General features: G+C 35.0%; 1 protein-coding gene across 1 annotated transcript; it reads left to right on the forward strand.

Moving 5' to 3' along the window:
• Positions 1-1,251: 1,251 nt before the first annotated feature.
• On the forward strand, positions 1,252-22,506 carry LOC128207221 (uncharacterized). Its single transcript, XM_052910028.1, has 8 exons — positions 1,252-1,389; positions 2,840-2,882; positions 4,925-5,053; positions 12,110-12,235; positions 16,735-17,340; positions 18,682-18,799; positions 19,244-19,371; positions 19,683-22,506. Exons 1-8 carry the CDS (start codon positions 1,363-1,365, stop codon positions 20,492-20,494), a joined length of 1,989 nt encoding a protein of 662 aa, XP_052765988.1. The 5' UTR covers positions 1,252-1,362; the 3' UTR covers positions 20,495-22,506.
• Positions 22,507-23,328: the final 822 nt, after the last annotated feature.

Raw genomic sequence — 23,328 nt, forward strand, 5'->3', positions numbered from 1 at the left:
CGAATATTGCAATGTGTCTAAACGTGGAGAAATGTGAACATTGAGTAAAGACATTACCAGTTATAGGCAATATTTCAAAATACCCTAACCTTTAGAAATGTGAACATTGAGTTTAGGCACAAAAAGTTATAGGTGGGTATTGCAATGTGCGTTAACGTGGATAAATGTGAACATTGAGTCAAGGCATAACAAGTTATTGCCGAAAATTGCAATGTGCCTCAACATGGGTTTATGTGAACATTGAGCTAAGGCATAACATATTTTAGGCGTGTATTGCAATGTGCCTTAACGTGGAGAAATGTGAACATTGAGTCAAGGCAAAACAAATAATAGGCGGGAATTGCAATGTGCCTTAAAGTGGAGAAATGTGAACATTGAGTCAAGGCATAATAAATTATTGGTGGGCATTGCAATGTGCCTTTACATGGAGAAATGTGAACATTGAGTCAAGACATAACACGTTAAAGGCGAATATTGCAATGTACCTTTACGTGGAGAAATGTTAACATTGAGTCAAGGCATAACAAGTTAAAAGTGGTTATTGCAATGTGCCTTAACGTTAAGAAAAGTTAACATTGAGTCAATGTATAACACATTATAGGCGAATATTCCAATGTGCCTTAACGTGGAGGAACGTGAACATTGAGTCAAGGCATAACAATTTATAGGTGGGTATTGCAATGTGCCTTAACGTGGAGAAATGTGAACATTGAGTCAATGCATAACAAGCTAAAGGTGGGTATTGCAACGTGCCTTAACGAGGAGAAATGTTAACATTGCGTCAAGGCATAAGAAGGAACAGGCAGGTATTGCAATGTGCATTATTTTGGGTTAATGTGAACATTGAGTGAAGGTATTCCAAATAGCATGCGAGTATTGATGGATAGACTAATGTTTATGTATTTTATTCAGCAAATTTTAAGAACGCAATAAAAAAGCAAAATGTACCTGTTTTTGTATCAAAATTCAACATTTTAATAGATTTCAAGACAAGGAATGTCTGTGTTATTTGTTTATCCTTCTTACGAAAGTATTTCTCTAAGAACGTTCGTGATAATTTTAATTTTTGAAACATATTAATTATCAGTAAAACCGGCCAAATCAATTTAGTCTAAAAAAGGACAGCTTAAAATTAAGTACATTTGCCCTAACAAAGTATTACGTACTCTGCATGTTCTGCATTGAAACACGGATGTAAAAGCTAGATGAGAGCATCCTTTAATTGTTTTCATATTTAGTTTACTGCTTAGCTCTTTCAGTAAACGGACTGTGTTCGATCTGCGCGTGCAAATTGCAACAAAACATTTAAGATAATACAATTATTCTAAACTTGACAGGATAAGTGAAAGTTCATTCGTCACGATGGCTTGGATACATTTTTGTCTCATTGTAAGTTTTCTTTAATTGACTATGATATTTTAAACATTCTTTAGCGCTGGTACCTCAATGCTGCTGCATTACCGTCTAATTTTGTTTTCCCCTGTATTGTGTACGTGAATTGTTAGATTGAGATTAATGTATGATATGCATGGACGCCTTTATCAGTGGATGACAGTTATTCCATGAATGTTCAAGCAAACATATAGAAGGCAGCGTAAATCTTTAGCAAAACTTAATATATGGGGGTCATTTTTGTACCACTTAGGCCATGACATGCTGTTCTGTGTTTACTGTCATCTGCCTCGAATATTTAAAATCTACGACCATGAGAAAATATGTGAACCTATTTGAATTGGAAATACTTTTCAATGATGAAACTTATTATTTAATTTGGTATTGCAAAGACATTAGGATTGCGAATGGGGCCAGTTTAGTCAATGTCAAGGTCGCTTTTATTAAATAAAAACAAAAATTCTCTGAAAAGACTGGTTAAAATTGACGTTAAGTAATTGATCTTATTGTATATGTAACTGATTATGGTGGTCAGTAGGGTAATGATCAAGGTCGATATTACTAAACAAATTAAAAATGGTTTCCGTACACCTATTGGTGGTTCTAGATGCGGTCCTACTAAACACTGCAAAGCCTAGCAAAGCCTAGCAAAGTCAAGCAAAGCCTAGCAAAGTCAGTTGTATTTGTATTTATTTGTATTTATTTTTATGAGTTTTATATATTTAGTTGGAAAAATGTATAATTTATTGCAAATATTGTGTTAAATTTGTAAAATTACATTAATTCAAGATTGTAAAGTCCAGCAAAACCTAGCAAAGCCTATGAAAACCTAGCAAAGTCAAGCAAAGTCTGTTTTATTGTTATTTATTTGTATTTATTTGTATTTATTTTTATGAGTTTTGTATATTTAGTGCAAAAAATGTAAAATGTATTGCAAATATTGTGTTAAATTTGTAAAATTACATTACTTCAAGATTGAAAAATCCAGCGAAACCTAGCAAAGCCTATGAAAACCTAGCAAAGTCAAGCAAAGTCAAAATTATTAAAGTGTCAAAAGACATTTGTATGACATATAGTAACCTCTTTTCATTGTTTTTGGCATAAATAAAGACACATTGGTAAACTATGATTTATTATAATGATAATATCGAAATATGTCAACACTGCAGCAAAAGTTGCAAACATTGAAATGCAATGTATAAAGGGTGACGTGTGCATTCGTTGATTAAATTATATTTTTTGGATTTTTTTACTAATAGTAAAAAAAATTCCAAAAATATGTTTCTAATAGAAACTTTTAATAAGGTGCATTAAAGGGCCTAATATTACCAGTAATTTGTTTCGTAATTCGTGAATATATAAAACATCGTGAACAGTGTTGCTTAAACATCAGTAGAACTTTGCTTCTTGTTTCTCACACTGTTATTTTGTTTTTTTTCTGTTTCAGGCATGTATTCTTCCCTGGATAGTGCAGCTATTCGACGACTCAGGTAAATTAAGTTAACTTAGTATGACATTGTTTTTTTGTTAATGATTTCAAAACCTATTACAACGTTATTAGGATAAGGTCATCGTTCTTTTATTCAATTATTAACAAACTCGCCGCCCCTGATTTATGCACTAATAAAATAAAAATAAAGGAGATCCTGAAATGTTTAATTCTTAACTAATCAACCGACATTAAAAAATGGTGCAAGAATTTCCTTTCGTCGTAAGGCATTCGGAGCACACTCGGCTATTTCCGAGCTTGCCGGAAACAGCCGTGTTGTAACGATGTATTTTCGCTCGCAAAAAAACCCAAGCAATCATTACCAAATAAAATATTAAACCGCAAAGAGGAAACTGCAATCACACTTATCGATATCCATAATAAAATATCGCAATTAGCAGCATGTCTAAGTAGATCGGCCAGCTTAAGATATCACGACATAATTCTAAAGCTACAAATGTAAATCTGTAATATGTTTTATTGAATAATAGTAAAGTCGATGCAAAGATTTTTCACCGCCTGCAGTTGATATACCACTGCATTAAATTAATATTGGCCTGATCATTATCTACTAATCCGTTGGATATAAAGTGAACATTGTAAGAAAAAGTGCACACTGTGCGGGGTTCGAACCCAATACCGCGAAACACTAGCTGCTCGGCGCTCAAAGAAATTGAGCTTTCCAGGCTGGTTCTAAACCAATCACACGACCAGCAAGAGTTCAGTCCCGGTTTGTAATGGCAGTCCATTCTCCCCGGGATTGAATTACAATATATTTTATATAATATGACATTTTTATCAGTAAACAAATATGTTTCTGAAGTGAAGCAAACACATGGCTATTCAAGTATTTATGAAAAAAATAATCAAGTTTTGTTGTCAGCATGGATTTCACCAATTAAGATTTTTGGCATGATGCAATAAACATATACGGGAACTTGATTAATGTGCGACTGTCTGGCAGATCAAATGAAAGGGGTAGAAAAGGGGTAGAAACGATAGAAGTGGTGTTGCTGACTTATCGGCACATAAATGGGGGAAGTCCTGTTAATTCTGGAACACACCTCGTATTATTCGTAAATATCCTACACTAGATTTCGCATCACTGTTAAATAAAATCACTGGCCGTGAAATAAAAATACAATGTATACGCTCTAAGTTTGATTTGAAAGCATGATATGTAAACGCCCTCCACACGCCCAAATGAACAAACCGGCAACCACCACCACCATTACACGTCAGAAGCTAATACTATTTTCAGTATACGTTTTGGAAAATTTAAGGTCGACCGCTCATTCTTTTTTTTAGATATCGTAAATAATTTTATAAAAAAACGATAGTTACTATAATACTTCGAAAGAAGGCAACAGGGACTTAGTAGTGGAACATATAAAATAAAAATCTTGTATATTAGATATGGTTACGTTCTTTGCTTAAGGTAAGCAATCACTCATTAATACAAAAATTGTAAATGGTAAAAGTTTCATTTTAAAGTTACAAAAAGTTAAGTTTGCATATGTTTAAAACTTTTACCAAGAGCTTTTTTGATTTACGCATTATGCTATTTAAGAAACAAAGTAATAAAATGCGATATAATTATAGATAAATTTTGTCCCTTAAAAGGTACTCATTTATGTTATATATACGCATTAAAGACTCTTGAACTTTAAATAAAAAACCTCTAAAGCTGTATCAAAATAATTATCATTGAAACCCGTCATGACCATTTGATTAGTTGTTCGTGATATTGACATTCTTTTTAAAACGATTCATACCGACGAAAGATTTATTGTTTCTATTTTTCTTAAAATAATTTATTGTTTTTTTATAGTTCTGTGTAGCCTTTCGTTCAATATTATTCATGAAATGTGAATGTATTGTCCCTTATTATGCTTTTTTATTGTTGTTCCTGAAACATTCAAAGAGTTCAAGTCTATCAAAAGCACCTATATCTAGTATCAAGGTGTTTGTATTATTTTTACATCGCACAAGTATTTCATACATTTGTGACATTCGATGCAGCCATTAACTAATATATTGCAGCCATGGATATATGCCTCCAAGTGGGCAACTTTTATTGCAATAGTTCCGGGAGATGTATCCACCACTCTTTAGTTTGTGACGGAGTTACTCACTGTAAAGAGCGCGAAGATGAGTCCCCTCCAGCCTGTAGTAAGTCATATGTGTCGACTATTACTTATTTGTTTGTGATGATAATAATGTAGTACACATTGTATATTGATTCAAATTTCTAAAGCATGAACAAATCCTTTACATGTATCTGATGATATATGTCACTAATATTTCCGACGGTATATACGGTATGTAAATGGACGCAAAAAGTTTCAACGTAGTTTTTGGTAAAAAATATTGATAAAATGTGAATGCATTACAGTCGAAACTCGTTGGCTCGATATCATATGGCTCGATATCCTCATTGGCGCGAACCGGAATAAAAGGACCGATTATTTTAAAATATGTTTATATAAAATTCGATCGGTTGGCTCGATATGTTGAGGGTCGATACTTCTCCACGCTCAACGTTAGTTTCGTGGTTACTTGTAAGAATTTCACACTTTGTTTTGTGTGCTTGGCTCGATGTCATTTTCGCGGGCTCATGTAAGAATTTCTTTAAGGACAAGGCGATAATCGATTGGATTTGCTTGATTGGTATCATAAATATTATCAAATTTAAATGGTTTCAACAGTTTGAGCGAATATGCCATCGTTTTATGTTTTCTCTTTAATTTGCACGTCAACATTATAACATTACATATATATCTCAATGCATTTTGATAAGGCGTTATTCACATAAAAATATTGCGCTGAATATTTCTCCAGATGGTAGAATTAATAGTACAAATGTCATATGCTGAGCAATCTAGAGAAGGACCCGGTACAGCCTAAGCTATGCTTATGCATTATGATACATTAATACAAAAACAAAATTATATTTTCATAGTATCGAATGCGACATGTTGTGAACTTTAACTATGTCCAATTAATATTCTTCTCTTGAGGAGATAACGTAGAAATAACAAACGAGGTAAACAAAACGTTCCAAATGTATCAAAGAAAAATAACATTCAGTAAGCAATCCCGTTTGGCTCGATATTCTCGAGGCTCGAAGTACTTTGGCCGGTACTCGGAATTTCGAGCCAACGAGTTTCGACTGTAAATTTTAATGTGCTCTTTTATTGTTGTTCGTTCATGTCTAATTTAAAAAAAAAAAGTCGCATGAAAAAACGTAAAGTGTTGCGGTATGAAAGCACACTCATGAGTCAAGCGGTTGTTGTTGCTGTAGCTGGTGAACGTAGTCATTATAATATTAACCGTACACAGTTCAAATCAAACACTCTGGAACCATACTTTATAATTATTATAATAAAGTAACTATCTTCCAACCAAAAATAGTTTTGGCTGACAGATTGGTTTCGCTATATGTTCGTCAATGAAAGTGACTAAAACAACCTCTACAGTTGTATACGGATCATTCTGAAACATTGTTAACATGATTACCATGGAGTTAACTAATTCTTACAATTTGTGTCAGATTCGTTCAAGGTGTTCAAACGTAATGTGCCATTTATTTTTTACTTTAAAGCTATGAATAAAACTAATATTGATGCGCGAGCGATTGCTTTACTGTCCAATGGATGGCTCTGAAATTTTGTTTTACATGATCATCATGAAGTGTTCTGGTACGTAATATATGTTTGGTGCCTTCGACAAAGTCGCTAAAAAGTGATACTTTGGATGGTAATTACCTGCATATGAGTGACACGATTTCAACACACGAATCATGTTTATAGTGCCTGTCTAAAATGATAGATATATATCACAAATAATACTTTTGCTATCCGTTTCTGATCAGTTACAGAATAATACATGAGCCAAGGAAACTCAAACGCAAGTGTATTCATGTGCAGCAGATGGCGTCTGTCGATGTTTTAAGTCATGAGTTCAAATGTTTTGGTCGCGGTGACATTGATCGGAAAAAAAGTCAAATTCGGTGTGATCTTAAAGTGACACTTTTATTCAAAATCAACACATACACATGTATAACACACATGAATTTTGAGTTTTAAACCTTTAACTACTTACTGAATAATACATTGATGGAAAACATTAACTCCTGATTATTAGATTGTAACCGTGTATTTAATAGCTGAAAACGCAAAAATATTGGTGAATGCTAAAATATTTAATGTGATTTACTATAATAGCATAAGGTAGAAATACCATGTTTTCTGCACCTTTCTTTCAAATTAAACTAGGTATCCTTCATAAGAACCATTTTTTTGACATTTATTAATTGTTTTAGATATATAAAAACAATTATACTAATTATGGTCAATCTTATTTTGGAGTAAGAGTGTATCTTTAATTTAAGAAACAGAATCACCGTTATCCATGATAGAGAGTAATGGATAGAACAGAACAGAACAGAACAAAACAGAACAGAATGTTTATTCAAATTAAGCATATATAGCTCATCGTTATAAACACAAAAATAAATACATATATTAAATATTGCATGCGATATGAGGATATTACTATTGTAGAACGTAGTTAATTATCAACTTTTAATGATCATTTATCTGATGCTAGTTACCTTGGAATTATGTGTATTTAGTGCTCATTAGCACCAGGATATTTGAAGACACAATTTATCAATTTTAACATTTACTTATTAAGGATTTATTTACACAAGACATATTCATAAATAGTGAACAGAAACAATCAAATGTTGTCACACAGTACTTATAACTTTTTTAAACAATCGACTTCAGAGTATGAAATGTATATATTACTAATTCAACAGTTTCATATGTAGATTATGTTGTGTCGATGAAATAGAACAACCGTCTAAGAAGCGCTTCCGAGACATGCGCCCGGAAATTACGTCACTAACCTAACAACCAATGTTGTCAAGTGCCTGATGACTGCCGGTATCAGTTGCCAAGTGCCGGCTGTCTGCCGGTGCCCCCGTAAACAAACGACCGATGTCGTTAAGTGCCGGTCGTCTGCCGGTGCCCTAGTATATGAACGTCCGGTGTCGTTAAGTGTCGGCCGTATGCCGGATCCCTTGTATACCAACCACTGATGTCGTTAAGTGACGGCCCTATGTCGCAAAGCTCTGGCCGTCCGCCGGTTTCACGTGTACCAACGACCGATGACGTCAAATGCCGGTCGTCTGTAGGTGCCCTCGTATTCCAACGACCGATGTCGTGAAGACGCAGTAGTCTTTCGGTGGCCTCATATACCAATAACCGATATTGTCAAGTGTCGGCAATCTGCCTGTACCTCGTATACCAACGACCGATGATGTCAACTGCCGGCTGTTAGCCGGTGCACTCGTATACCAACGCCGATTTCGTCTGCCGGTGCGCTGTACCCAAGCGCTGTAATTTGATCTGGCCTTAGTAGAGTCGGCGTTGTCAACGTGCATGTCTCGGTGTAGACTGGCCATTTCTTTGATAACAATGGCGCCAAGCTCCATGTTCGTGCTCGTCCCAAAGTATACGCGCCACCCGTCTCACCCAAGTCAGTACGGATACAAAATATGACAAATATCAACTACTTTATTTGAAATACGACACTATAATTAAACAATCCCAATATCCAAAACCAAGAAAGCTTGCATGCATACGCAAATTGCATTTAACCAACACTAATTCATATATTATTTTGCCCTTAAATAATTAACAGTACCTAAATGCCTTATGAGTATAACCGTAACATATCCAGAAATAGCAGACAACTACCTCTATCGAATATTGTTACTAAAACAAAGAAAATATAAGAGTATCTTTTTTGCTACCTTTTCGCTTATAGAATCTTATCGAAGCCGTAATTATATATTAAAGCAACAATTCAATTTTAAACCTAATCTAAAACTTTTAATATTGAACAAGACTTGTTTAACAGGACTTACTCACAGCGTGATACATAAGAGGCCCGTAAATCTACATATATAAACCTTTATTAGAATTACACGATTAACGATAAACTTTACATCGTCAATTCTTATCGGATTTTAGTCAAATAAAAATGAAAATGCTTGAAATCATAAGTATAACAAAATGATAAACAAACATTTATAAGAACAAGACTCCTTTATCGATATCTATAACAATCTACCAAAATGATACGGTGGCATAGAGGTGACATGTGTATGTTTTTATTTATCTCGTGCGCACGACATACTATATCGTGCGCACGAGTTACTTAGTCGTGCGCACAAGAAACTAAGTCGTGCGCACGAGATACTAAGTCGTGCGCACGAGATACTTAAGTCGTGCGCACGAGATACTATGTCGTGTGCACGAGATACTATGTCGTGCGCACGAGATACTAAGACGTGCTCACGAGATACTAAGTCGTGCACACTAGATTCTTAAGTCGTGCGCACGAGATACTATGTCGTGCGCACGAGATACTAAGTTGTGCGCACGAGTTACTAAGTCGTGCGCACGAGATATTAAGTCGTGCGCACGAGATACTAAGTCGTGCACACGAGATTCTTATGTCTTGCCCACGGGTTACTATGTCGTGCGCACGGGTTACAAAGTCGTGCGCACGAGATATTAATACGTGCGCACGAGATACTAAGTCGTACGCACGAGATACTAAGTTGTGCGCACGAGATACTAAGTCGTGCGCACGAGATACTAAGTCGTGCACACGAGTTTCTTAAGTCGTGCGCACGAGTTTCTTAAGTCGTGCGCACGAGATACTAAGTCGTGCGCACGAGATAGTAGTTCGTGCGCACGAGATATTAATACGTGCGCACGACATACTAAGTCGTGCGCACCAGATACTTAAGTCTTGCGCACGAGATACTATGTCGCGCGCACGGGATACTATGTCTTACGCACGAGTTACTAAGTCGTTCGCACGAGATAATAAGCCAATAAAAATGCACTTTAAATAAGATAATTAGTCTCACAATAATCAAGTTTTGTTGGAACTTAATTATTGTGCGACTGTCTGGCAGATCAAATGAAAGGGGTAGAAACGATAGAAGTGGTTTTACTGACTTATCGGCACATACATAGGGGGAAGTCCTGTTAATTCTGGAACACACCTCGTATTATTCTTAAATATCCCACACTAGATTGTGCATCACTGTTAAATAAAATCACTGGTCTTGAAATAAAAATTCAATGTATACGCTCTATGTTTGATTTCAAATCATTATATGTAAACGTCCTCCACACGCCAAAATGAACAAACCGGCAACCGCCACAACCATTACACGTCAGAAACTAATGTTATTTTCAGTATACGTTTTGGAAAGTTTAAGGTTGATTTTAAAAATGTTAGCTTCACGCTGTCACATTTAATTTACCCCGGGGGTCGCATATACGAAGGATGGTAGCAACATCGTTGGTCCGAGCCTGTAAACCATTGACAATGCAACGTTGACGCCTGACTCGGTATCAATGCAGAGGTACAGAATGTTCAATTGCGTTGCTAATACGGTCAACCACAGTAAAGAGGGTCACCATAGATTCTTCGTCGCAACATTCATTCGCGTAACAATCTTTGTAAATGTGTATATTATGCTGATCGCCTAAACGAAACCGAATTTCTCCATTCGTTTACCCTGCATTAAAAATAAAAGAATAAAATCGTTTCTGCTATCAGCCGTTTTCAAATAACATTCATGCATGTAAAGTGAATTCTGATTGGCTAATTATGACGTGCGCACGACTTAATTATCTCGTGCGCACGACTTAGTAACTCGTGCGCACGACATAGTAACTCGTGCGCACGGCATAGTATCTCGTACGCACGACTTAAGTATCTCGTGCGAACGACTTAGTAACTCATGCGCACGACTTAGTAACTCGTGCGCAAGACTTAGTAACTCGTGCGCACGACATAGTATCTCGTGCGCACGATTTAAGTTACTCGTGCGCACGACTTAGTATCTCGTGCGCACGACTTAGTATCTCGTGCGCACGACTTAGTATCTCGTGCACACGACTTAGTATCTCGTACGCACGACTTAGTATCTCGTGCGCACGACTTAGTATCTCGTGCGCACGACTTAGTATCTCGTACGCACGACTTAGTATCTCGTGCGCACTACTTAGTATCTCGTACTTAGTATGTCGTACGCACGAGATTAATGAAAACATACACATGTCACTTCTGTGCCACCGTAAAATGATCGCTGGTTATCATAACGTTGTTTTTATGTTGTATATGCCCAAATAAGGCCCTGCTGTATTATAAACAAAAATATTATGAATAGGTTTCATCCGTGACACGTGGGCATACGCCAATTTAGAGTGGGATCTTATGTTTCTCTTCTGTGCGTTGAAAAGGATGCTAATTCACCAGTAAATCTCTTTCGACTATCGAATATGTCTTGCTTATACTAATAATAATGCAGTGGATGTTACAAGTGAATTCAAATAATGTAATGAAACAAGCGAGTGATGTATGATACAATTTTACTATTGTACAACTTAAGGTATATCTGTATTTACGACGGTATATTCGGATTCAACGTATTGTTAACGGTAACGGGGTCATCTTGGACACAGTTAAGGTTGATTAAAATATATATCATGACTAATCCTTTACACACACATATTGTATAAATAAATTAATATAAATTAATATAAATTAAATATATATATAATTAATATAAATTAATATATATATATATATATATATATATATATATATATATATATATATATATATATATATATATATATATATATATATATATATATATATATATATTAATTTATTTATTGATTTTATTTGAAATCAGTATTTGCGACGGTTTATACGTTTTGTAATTGTGACTTCTACTACTACTACAACTACTACTGCTACTGCTACTACTACTACTACTACTACTACTACTACTACTACTAATACTACTACTACTAATAATAATAATAATGCTACTCCAACTGCTATTGATACTGATACTGCTACTGATACTGCTACTGCTTAATAAATAATAATAATAATAATAATAATAATAATAATAATAATAATAATAATAATAATAATAATAATAATAATGATTAATATATAATATGTAAAGCAAATGTTAATCATAACATATCATTATGGTGTATACTAGTATATGCGACCGTCATCATATGTATGGAATGATAATGATATTTCTTTTTAAACACCCAGCTTTTTTCATACATTTTTGACATTCGATGCTGCCTGTTTCCTGTATTACAGCCTTGGATGAATGTTTTCGAAGAGACCGGACCTTATGTGTAGGTTCCCTGTGTATCCCGACTAGTTCGTTGTGTGACGGAAAGGTTAACTGTCCAGGCGGGGAAGATGAGGGGTTTATAGCCTGCAGTAAGTCATCCTTGTATATCACTTATTATTTGTTGATAATGATAACACTAGTACAACCTATAGTTTTGGTTTATATAAAACAACACATGCTTCTTATAAAGTATACATGATGATATGTTTAACCAATATCACTATAGAAACTTCTGTATATGCGACGGTAAATACGGTGTTATATGGTCGCAAATATTTTAAATAAATAATGTAACCTTTATACATTTTATATTTACGCTGACTAAGATACACATTATACTTTCTTCTTTCTAAGATGTGGCCACAGAAACAATTATCGAACACGACTAATACAACTTGTAGCTGTTGTTAAAAAAACATATTTTACCCTCGTGTAAAACGGATTTATACCTATATGTAATAACGATAACGAGACGAAACTAATGCACAACAGAGTTATGGGAATAAATTAAAACCCGCCCTCAGAGAGAGATTATTTTCTTCTTGTAGAAGAGCCCGAATTCTGAATCACTTTGAGCGTATTCAGTGATTTGATGGGAATGAACTCCTGGTTTGGTGTCATTTGACCCGTACAAAATTAAGTGACATTTAACCTAAAATATATATATTTATATATTTCTTCAGATTTATCAAAGGGGTCACTCCTACCAACTATCTAGCATAAAATAACTAGGAATTACTGCAGTTTAGCAATGTCAGAAAAATCGAAATGCCTAAATAAAGGAAAGTGAAACAACTTCAATTTCATCGAAAAACACGCCAAGAAAAGTACCCAAACGAAAAGTTGCAACAAAAACATGCAGCCAACATGCAGATTACACTCCAATCTTTCAATTGCAACCATAATTCTCACCTGAACATGCGTCCAGTTGAAGAAATTTGTTCAAGTTTCGGAAAGGATCCCAAAAGAATCTCAACACAAGGTTCCGATAAACAACCAAAAAAACACAATCTATTTTTTTATAATATTGTATTTAATAATACAATCAACCTTATTCCTAATGCATTCATTAACTTGCAATAATACACGTACACAAAAACCTTTACTTGTGAAATAATGTGTAAATTAAATATATATAACATACATGTTGTGGTTACATTACACTATTACTTCTTCATAGCCGAATTTGGGGAAGAAGTAATAGTGTAATATAACCAGAACTTGTACGTTATATTAGGTATACTAGTTTTCAGCTGGTATTATTATAGATAATTACAATCTGTTATAATTTAAAGGTGTTTTATTTCGTTAAATTATGAAACATTTCTGATCTGTTATCAAGATATGTTGAACAAATTTGATACTATATCCATCCCACCTTTCATACTATACTGTTCTTTCATTTACGTTGATGTAGGACGTAGTCCATGGTACAGTATTTGTTGCGCTAGTCTCATGATTATTTTTTTTGCTTTTGTTCACACCATGATAAAAATTATTTTGCTAATATATTACATTTAACTGATGCAAATCAGTGCAGCGTAATCATGAGAATTGTTCTAACTTAACTCTCTAGCTTGAAGAAACATGTATATAATAATGTGAAAGTCATGTTTCTATATTAATCAGCAGTGTATTTGCATAAGCCGACTGATCATCCTTATGGTTTGATATTTACAGATCAAGCTATCCTGAATTAATAATTGTATTTTTTCTCCAGAAAATGTACACCTGTTTGTAGTTCATACTGTACCACTTAAAAGGTATATTAATATGAGCACACGGACAAATGCGGACAATCTCTATGTTTACAGTTAAAAACCTATGCATCATGATTACAAGATGAGTACAATCTTCTGAAGCTGCCTTTTTATTGTTAAAGAAAGGTTATCGACAACAAAAAGTCATAGTCAAATAAATGTAAATTTGAACATCATCGGTACAATGATGTCGCGATCATCCAATCAGAGTGCTTTATTGAAAAAGAAAAAAAAATGACGTCAAAACTGTTTGCGTTTAATAGAATATGAAAGTCGAGTTTCTTTAAACAAAAGCTTATGCGTATATAAATATTGAAAAAATACACTGAATATTTGGTTTTGTATAATAATTTGTTATAAATAATATAGACGTATTATCAAGCATAAAGATATCCGGTTGATTTTTGCAGCAATTTAATCTAAACACACGCAATTTATGTGAGCGTTATTGTTTTAGAATGACTCCAGTTATTTCCTCAACACAGTCATTTTATTATTTCAATATACGCAACGAAACTCATTTATCTAAAATAACTTTATATCTCCATCAGTAATAAATTGGTTCTTGCTGCTCATCCAGCGACTGGTGTACATGTAAAAGTTAAATCGCTGTCTTAAACATTTTTAGCAACATAGGTTTGCTGAAATCAGCAATTGACTAGTACCACAATGCCAACAAATTGCCGGAGTAAGTTAATGTAATGAGGAATCTTAAAAAGGTAGTGTATATGTTATGTATGTTTGTCATTCATGTCGAAAAATAGCTCATTAAGCTTATGTTTCATGTTAACATATATCCGACTTTAAATAAAGATTATTGTTTATTGTATCTTGTATCGTGTGCGTAATCCGATTATTATGTAATAGTTATATGACATGAAGATAAATTTTACCGATAACGAATGGGCGGAGTGAGTGTAGCGACCGACTTAATTATTAAGATTTTACTTCAAGTCATTTAACTTAGAATACTACCTCAATGGCTGACACATTGTCAATGCGAACTCTGACACAGCGTGTGCGTATCGGTTGAATTGCAATAGGCGGACCTTAAACACCCACCAAAGTTGAAAGTCCTTATTATAAAGCCTTGTACTTAATGACTGCATTAATACCATCTCATTGGCTGAAAATGTAGGTTGTATTCTAATTTGTGTCATGCATCATTTTAAATCGAAAATATGAGGTTTGAATGAGGTTTATATGATGCCATTTTTAGCATATATTTAAAAGAGAAAACAAATGTTTGTTTAAGCTATATATCTATTATCTTTCATCCAATGACCATCGTAAGTTAAATGTTGCGTTCGTAAAACCGGATGTAGTTGAAACTGCGCAAAAGTTAGCTTTATCGAAATGACGGCAATCGAACCGAAATATAATCATTGCCTTTTCCCAAAGAATTTTTAGCGCTGAAGTTCATATCTCACTATGTAACGGACTTAAATGACAGACAATATATTACCTTTTAAATCTCATCTGAACACGTGCGTGCGTGTCATCACTACAGAAACAAGCTGGTTAGCCTTAACGTTAATACTACGTTTGTGTCATCACTACAGGAACAATCATAGAACCTTTGACTCTAACACGTGCATGCGTGTCATCACTACAGGAACAAGCCGAGTAACCTGAACGCTTACACGTGCATGCGTGTCATCACTACAGGAACAAGCCGAGTAACCTGAACGCTTACACATGCGTGCGTGTCATCACTACAGGAACAAGCCGAGTAACCTGAACGCTTACACGTGCGTGCGTGTCATCACTACAGGAACAAGCCGAGTAACCTGAACGCTTACACGTGCATGCGTGTCATCACTAGAGGAACAAGCCGAGTAACATTAACGCTTACACGTGCGTGCGTGTCATCACTAGAGGAACAAGCCGAGTAACCTTAACGCTTACACGTGCGTGCGTGTCATCACTACAGGAACAAGCCGAGTAACCTTAACGCTTACACGTGCGTGCGTGTCATCACTACAGGAACAAGCCGAGTAACCTGAACGCTTACACGTGCATGCGTGTCATCACTACAGGAACAAGCCGAGTAACCTGAACGCTTACACGTGCGTGCGTGTCATCACTACAGGAACAAGCCCCGTAACCTTAACGATTACACGTGCTTGCGTGTCATCACTACAGGAACAAGCCGAGTAACCTGAACGCTTACACGTGCGTGCGTGTCATCACTACAGGAACAAGCCGAGTAACCTGAACGCTTACACGTGCGTGCGTGTCATCACTACAGGAACAAGCCGAGTAACCTGAACGCTTACACGTGCTTGCGTGTCATAACTACAGGAACAACCGAGTAACCTTAACGCTTACACGTGCGTGCGTGTCATCACTACAGGAACAAGCCGAGTAACCTGAACGCTTACACGTGCGTGCTTGTCATCACTACAGGAACAAGCCGAGTAGCCTTATAGTTACCGGATGCGAAATGTCAGCACCACAGGAACAAGCCCAGTAGGCAGTAGCCTTTAAGCTAATACGTGCATGCGTTCTTTTACTACAGGAAGAAGACGAGTAACCGTAAAGCTAGCACGTGCATGCGTGCCACCACCACAAGAACTAGCGATAGCTCTACTAGCCTTAATGCCAACACCTGCGGGCGTGTAATCACCTATGCGATGGCTCTGGATTATTTTGCTTTTTGATGTATTTGATTACAAATTCGTATCTGAATTACAGAAATTATAATTCAGAAAAGTCCGTATTATACAATATTGTTTTGGTTAATTTAAATAGTTAACACAGTTTTCATTATATATTTACATTATTTTGATTAAATAGAATATTGCAAAACTGTTTCCTTATTGCAGGTCTCAGAATGGATTGTGACTCGAATCGTTCTTTATCCGAAGGCTGCTTGGGTGAATGTAAACCTGGTAAATTTGACACGTTTTGCGTGAGAAAGTGTTTAGAAACGTGTTCCAATGGCCGTTGTGATAAATCAAGTGGACTTTGTAACACGTGTGCATCTGGCTATCATGGCAAGCACTGCCAGAAAACATGTTCAGACGAATGTTTGAATGGAATATGTGATAAATCAAGCGGTATCTGTAAGAACTGTACACAAACGTATTTAGAAAATTGTTCACAAGAATGTGGCGAGGAATGTCAAGAAAAAAACGGTTTCTCACAATGTGACAGACAAAGTGGCAAATGCTTGAATGGATGTAATCTGTATCACTACGGTCACTATTGCAACAAAACATGTAAAAACTGCAAAGGGAATTCCTCAAATAGTCCTTGTGATATTAATGGCGTTTGTCAGTTTGGATGTGAGAACGATTACTGGGACAAGAAGTGCAACTCTAAATGCAGTGCCAACTGTAAAGGATACGATCATGGAAAACGGTGTAATTCATCCACAGGGGAGTGTTTAAACGGCTGTACTCGTGGATGGAGTGGTAAATTATGTGGTGGTAAGAATAATGTTAAAAAATCAATCAAATTAAAGAAGTACGATGGGTTTTGAAAGTACATGTTTTTGTAATGGCAGATACACAATTTATTAAATAATGTACGGTTATGTTTATCGAACAATTTAAGCGAAGTGTTTTAAAATTAAACATGGCACCAACAGTAGTATTATAATTTTTATGATTGTTTATTTTAAAAGATTGATAAAACTTCCAGCGTAACAATCTTAAGTAATGTATTTAATTAAGTCAAATAACTGACCTAAAGTTTACTATACAAAACAAAAGTTCCTTATGTTTATCTTAAAGACAATTTTATTTAAAAGAATTAGAACCTTTCTATATTAAATATAAAGGATAATGTGCAAAACACAATCATTATTATAAATAATTATGTAATCCAACCCACAAATAAGCTAGTTCTCTGTTAGCTCCTTTAGTTCTTATCCTCATATTTGATGGCTGGTGGCCCCATACGATATTGGTCTCAACTGAAGCTAGTTCTCTGTTAGCTCCATTTGTCTTAATCCTCATATTTGATGGCTGGTGGCCCCATACGATATTGGTCTCAATTGAAGCTAGTTCTCTGTTAGCTCCATTTGTCTTAATCCTCATATTTGATGGCTGGTGGCCCCATACGATATTGGTCTCAATTGAAGCTAGTTCTCTGTTAGCTCCATTTGTCTTAATCCTCATATTTGATGGCTGGTGGCCCCATACAATATTGGTCTCAATTGAAGCTAGTTCTCTGTTAGCTCCATTTGTCTTAATCCTCATATTTGATGGCTGGTGGCCCCATACGATATTGGTCTCAATTGAAGCTAGTTCTCTGTTAGCTCCATTTGTCTTAATCCTCATATTTGATGGCTGGTGGCCCCATACAATATTGGTCTAAATTGAAGCTAGTTCTCTGTTAGCTCCATTTGTCTTAATCCTCATAATTGATGTATGGTGGCCACATACAATATTGGTCTCAATTGCAAAGTATTCGCTTAATGATTATTAATATGCTAAATAAATGACCGAAAGTACATCGTACATAAAGTAATTACAGTTGGTAAATTTAACTGAAATATGACCTAAAAATACATATTTTCGCAATTTTTGAACGTAAAGTAAACTTGTTGGCTAATTTCAGTATGTTTTTATTTACAAATTATTTTTCTGTATACAAGACCCTTTTAATTAATCCAAAACTTATATAGGGTCATCAGTTATTAAAAATTCACATATTTGTGGAACGAATATCTTATGATTGTTCGAGAAATATTTGCTTGTTTACATTCAGATTTGGATATTTCGTTTCCCAAGCCATTTATATTAGTATGCTCCATTTGATTTTAGATTCCACCGATAAAGAGAACGTCAGCTCCTTAAACACAACCGTCATAGTCATACCAGTTATTGCCACTGTGGTTGTCGTTGTCGTCGGGATTATCTGCTATTTTTGGGGTCGAAAAAGGTGAGTGAAGCGAAGAAGCGATTAAATGTATGTGTACCTAGATATGTGTTGGAATGTACGAACATATTCTTGAATCTTTATAAGTGCCAATGCGTCAGATACACACATTTATGTTAAAGGTGCGCGTTCAAGAGGACGTTTCTGATACGTTACCGTAGACTCTGTAACTGCATGATGATATAACATGTATTGATGTTTACTTCTCTTAATAACAATGAGTATTTAATTAGTGCTGGTTAAAAGAGAACAAAATAAAACAAAGGCTTTTTGAGGTTCCAAAATGGGATTTGGCTTCAGAACATTATATTGCAAGTTAATTGTTTGAACATTCTATTTGGTTTATTGTGCGTTTTATGGGAAAGTAGGGCTATTCAGTTAATGTCGCATCATTAGATAATGATTGAAAAAAGGCTGTATTATCCTTGATGTTGTTTAATTATGCAGATTTAACCGCCAGCAGAATGAACGCATTGAACCGCGCCGAGAATTTCGAGTTGGCGTTGCACCAAGGCAACGACCCTCCGGGTCTCGGAGACGGCAAAGTTCTACCCTGTATGCCGACATCAACGAAGGTACATATTCACTGTAATTAGTTTAATCAAATTTACTTTATACATTATAATGTAATTTGGTGTTTTTATCGCTCATATAAAGTTGGATTTTAGTACATTCATATTATAATAAACTGGATATTTAAAATATAATCATTTTTAAAAATGTATTGCATTTTTTGTAATAGTAAAGACGGCTTTCAATAATACATAGATACATGTGAAAAATGCGAATATTATGATTCTGTTTCCGTGCTGCTGATTGCAGATAAGTGAAAGGGGCCCTTGAAGGAGCATGCTTGAAAGTTTGTTGTTGTTTTCTATTGTTTTAGAAACCATGGAACATTATCATTACATCTGCGAGCAAAACCCTCCGGATCACTATGATAAAATCAAAGATCGGAAGCCATGTATCTGTCCTCAGTGCGTTCGGGAAAGGGTCGATCCAATTTTACAAAGGATTTCTTCAGGTTCCTCAAGTACGACTTTTGTGGAACCTTACGCTACCTGCGGGTGGGGTATTGAGAGAAGAAGCAGTATTCACAGCTATATAAGCAATAGTGAGTTAAACACCTGTAGGAACGTCCCAACAAATGACAGTGATAGTGGAATCGTGCCTACAAAAGAATTAACGGACGATATGATGCCTGGGCGAAGTACCTCACATTCTGCTGGTGACCTTGTTCATGTCTGTAAGACAGATTATACGAACGGAGTAAATACCCGACCTTGCGTTGCAAAATCTAAAAGCTGTATCGAACTTGTGTGCACACACGAATATTTGGACCTTGAAGAACTTTATCAAACAGCCAAGGCCGAAGATAAGCGAAAATTAGCTGCTAAATATTTCGACGAGGGGGAGGACGTTTTTGGTGTCATAGGACAATTTCAAGCGAAATATATTCATGACACTGAAAAAGAAGAAAGTGAAGTGCTTAATCAAAATATCGGACAAAATATAGAGTCTTCACTAGTAATAGGTCGATCAGAACAAATTAAAGAAAGCTGTTGTGCAAATGATAAAGATTTCATTGTTGAACAGCAACCTGCTCAATCCCAAAACGATACAAAAATGGACGACCCAAAAGACACTGATGGGATGGAAGATATTGATGAAATAAAACAAACTGATTCTCTTGTATAAAGACGACAATCTGTCCAGCCATTAAAAACGATGTTTCGGCCATTCATTAGATATCATGAATGAAATTTTATTAAAACTGCAGATAAGTATAAAGTTATGGAAAGCTGTATCTTAACAAAAATTTCGAGTAGTCAACTCAAAAGTTAAGGCTACACTTTTAGGTTAAAATTACACGATAGGAATGAAATGAAATTACATTTTGTATCTTCCCTGGGATGGATTTTGAGGGGTCGGAGTCAATGTTACTGCGATTGAAGGTAGAAAAATGTTCTACGCCCAATTACTTTAGACTGCTACTTTTTCCTAAATTATACAAGTAATTAATTGGCTAAACTTTCTGATTGTTTTTATTTTCATATGATATCGAATTGCAAATAGGATATCCCACTACATTTCTAGGTTGAAAAGGAAGTCCATATAATGATTTAATCTACGGCGAGCTTGAATTTGTAAACTATCAGCAATTATATAATTATCATACCATCGTAACTTTTTTACTTAAGATGTTACATACAAATGATAATAAGTACAATAAAACAATTTATTTTACCGTATTGAAGGTTGGTTAAAGATACCCTATTTAATATGTTAGTTTTTATTATTACAAGATTTGTTAAGCTTGACTTAAACCTGCATATATTGTTTGCAGATGTAGGAAACGATTATTTAGTTCTGGTATCTTCTACAAAACTGGAAGGGAAAATAAGAAGACTCTAATAGAACATTGTTTTATAAGAAAATAGCATGTTGTAAACCTCAGCCTATTGCCAAATTAGAAAGTTCCGATTTGGTTTATCGGGGTAACGTGTACCCTATCATAGACTAAAGAGTGAATTGTTGGCATAACACACCCTAATATCTGTTGAGCGCAGAAAATAACATATATTAGCAATTCTTAGCAATATGTAGTATATACTCTACAATGTAAATATGCACGTTTTATTGAATAGACGTAGAACAAATATGCATATGATTAAGACGATTTGTTACGAAAGTTATCTAAGTTTACAATGCATTTAGATAGATCAGCTGACATGAATTCGTCCTAAACCAGATTCTGATATTTATGTACCGTGCTAATCAACTTCAGTGTTACGTTTTAAACATATTGATGTCATTTTAGTAACATGTTGTTTATGTTTATGAATATTACTTCATTCATGTAGAGACGTATACATATAATTGATGTTGTACATTATGATATTAAACTTAAATTGTACAGAAATTATATTTTCATTAAGAAATATATATGACATACCTTTGTATAGTATCTCTTAATCAAATTCGATTTAAAAAAACAACATTCATGCTTCCTATAAATAGAAATACTAAAAATAAATTAAGATTAATAAAAACAATAATGAATCGACTATATTTTGACTATTTATTTGATATAAGCTTTTTGGTTCAGGTAAGAATATTGTTGTTGTTTTTTTTCGGTAAGAGAAACATACTTGAAGATGTCAAGTTATTTTCATAAGACATTTTATATTTTTGTTTTGTATAGGTATTTTACATTGAGTGTCTTATTTTGCATAACTGTATAAAATTAAGTATATATCACGCCTCCAGCATGAATAATGCAACGCCATTGGTCTAGGCCCGGTTACACGGTGTCCCCATATGTGTCTATATTGGGTCACTAATCGTTATATCGTACCAAAATAGCGTATTTTCCCGAATCCGATGAATAAATGTTACATTTCCAAGACGGTGCTGACGTCTTGATCAATGATAACAGATTGGCGACGTGATATATACGTTACGGTGATAGTAGATAACCCGTTATAGGATATACAGGGTGCAGGAAACCATATAAGTTCACATACTAACCCTGTGACTGATAATGTAAATATACATACACGATAGCATATGCGTCAAGGTTACTTATAATAGTAACAGTATATATTAGTTAATATAAACTTGTATAAAGAGTATTCTTTTCGTGTTGTTAAATGAATTGTTCATTGATTCACCTGTAAATACTACAATATATCCTTATGTTATGTAAATAAATCTTGAAATATCTTGATTCTTTATTGTCTGAATTTTGGAAGCACATCCTAAATACACATTCACATTTTTCCGAGTCAATGAGGGCACGTGATTGGTGCAACTACTAGGATGACAATGTTTCTGTATCGGAGCGAAATTTTTAAATCCATTAATTTCAATAGAATAGGTTAATGTCACGTTCAGCTATAGACGCAATATCACGCGTGACAGACATGAAAGAAAAGGCTGGTAATAATTCGTAGTAAAAGTGTCTAAGTGGACGTTCTAATAGAACGAAACATAGATGAATGTGTCGGTCAAAAGTATTCACATACACCAAGGCGCTCTATCTTTACTTACGGGGTAAATGGTACACATTACAGGGTTATCCGGGTCCGGTGAAAAGTCACACATGTTTTGTGAACTTATCCCAGTCATTTCACTGTTAACCAATCAAAAATGACTATGTAAATTCGTGATATTAGGGCCTGATTGGATGGTTCTTGCTTCTGTTAAATCGAATTATAGGGGAATAAGGCGGATAAATGCTTTTGTCTTAGTCATTTTCAAAAACAGGCCGGTAGCGTTTGTGGCAAAAGTAATGGGTATGAGTTGAACGTCTTAAACATGTCCATTATCCAATACTGAGACCAGTAATTCGGTCAGAGTTGCTTACATTGAATCTGTGACGTAATGAGCGGGTACACACATAAGGCGAGGACCTAGTTTGTTTAAATAAAAAAGCATGTTGACAATACACACATACTCTGCTCTTGACGAAATCGGGCGAACTGTCATTATTGTTCAAAAGGTAGTCCCAAGTTACAGTTATTCTTCAT

The sequence above is a fragment of the Mya arenaria genome, chromosome 11, assembly GCF_026914265.1.
Source record: "Mya arenaria isolate MELC-2E11 chromosome 11, ASM2691426v1".
NCBI classification, from domain to species: domain Eukaryota; kingdom Metazoa; phylum Mollusca; class Bivalvia; order Myida; family Myidae; genus Mya; species Mya arenaria.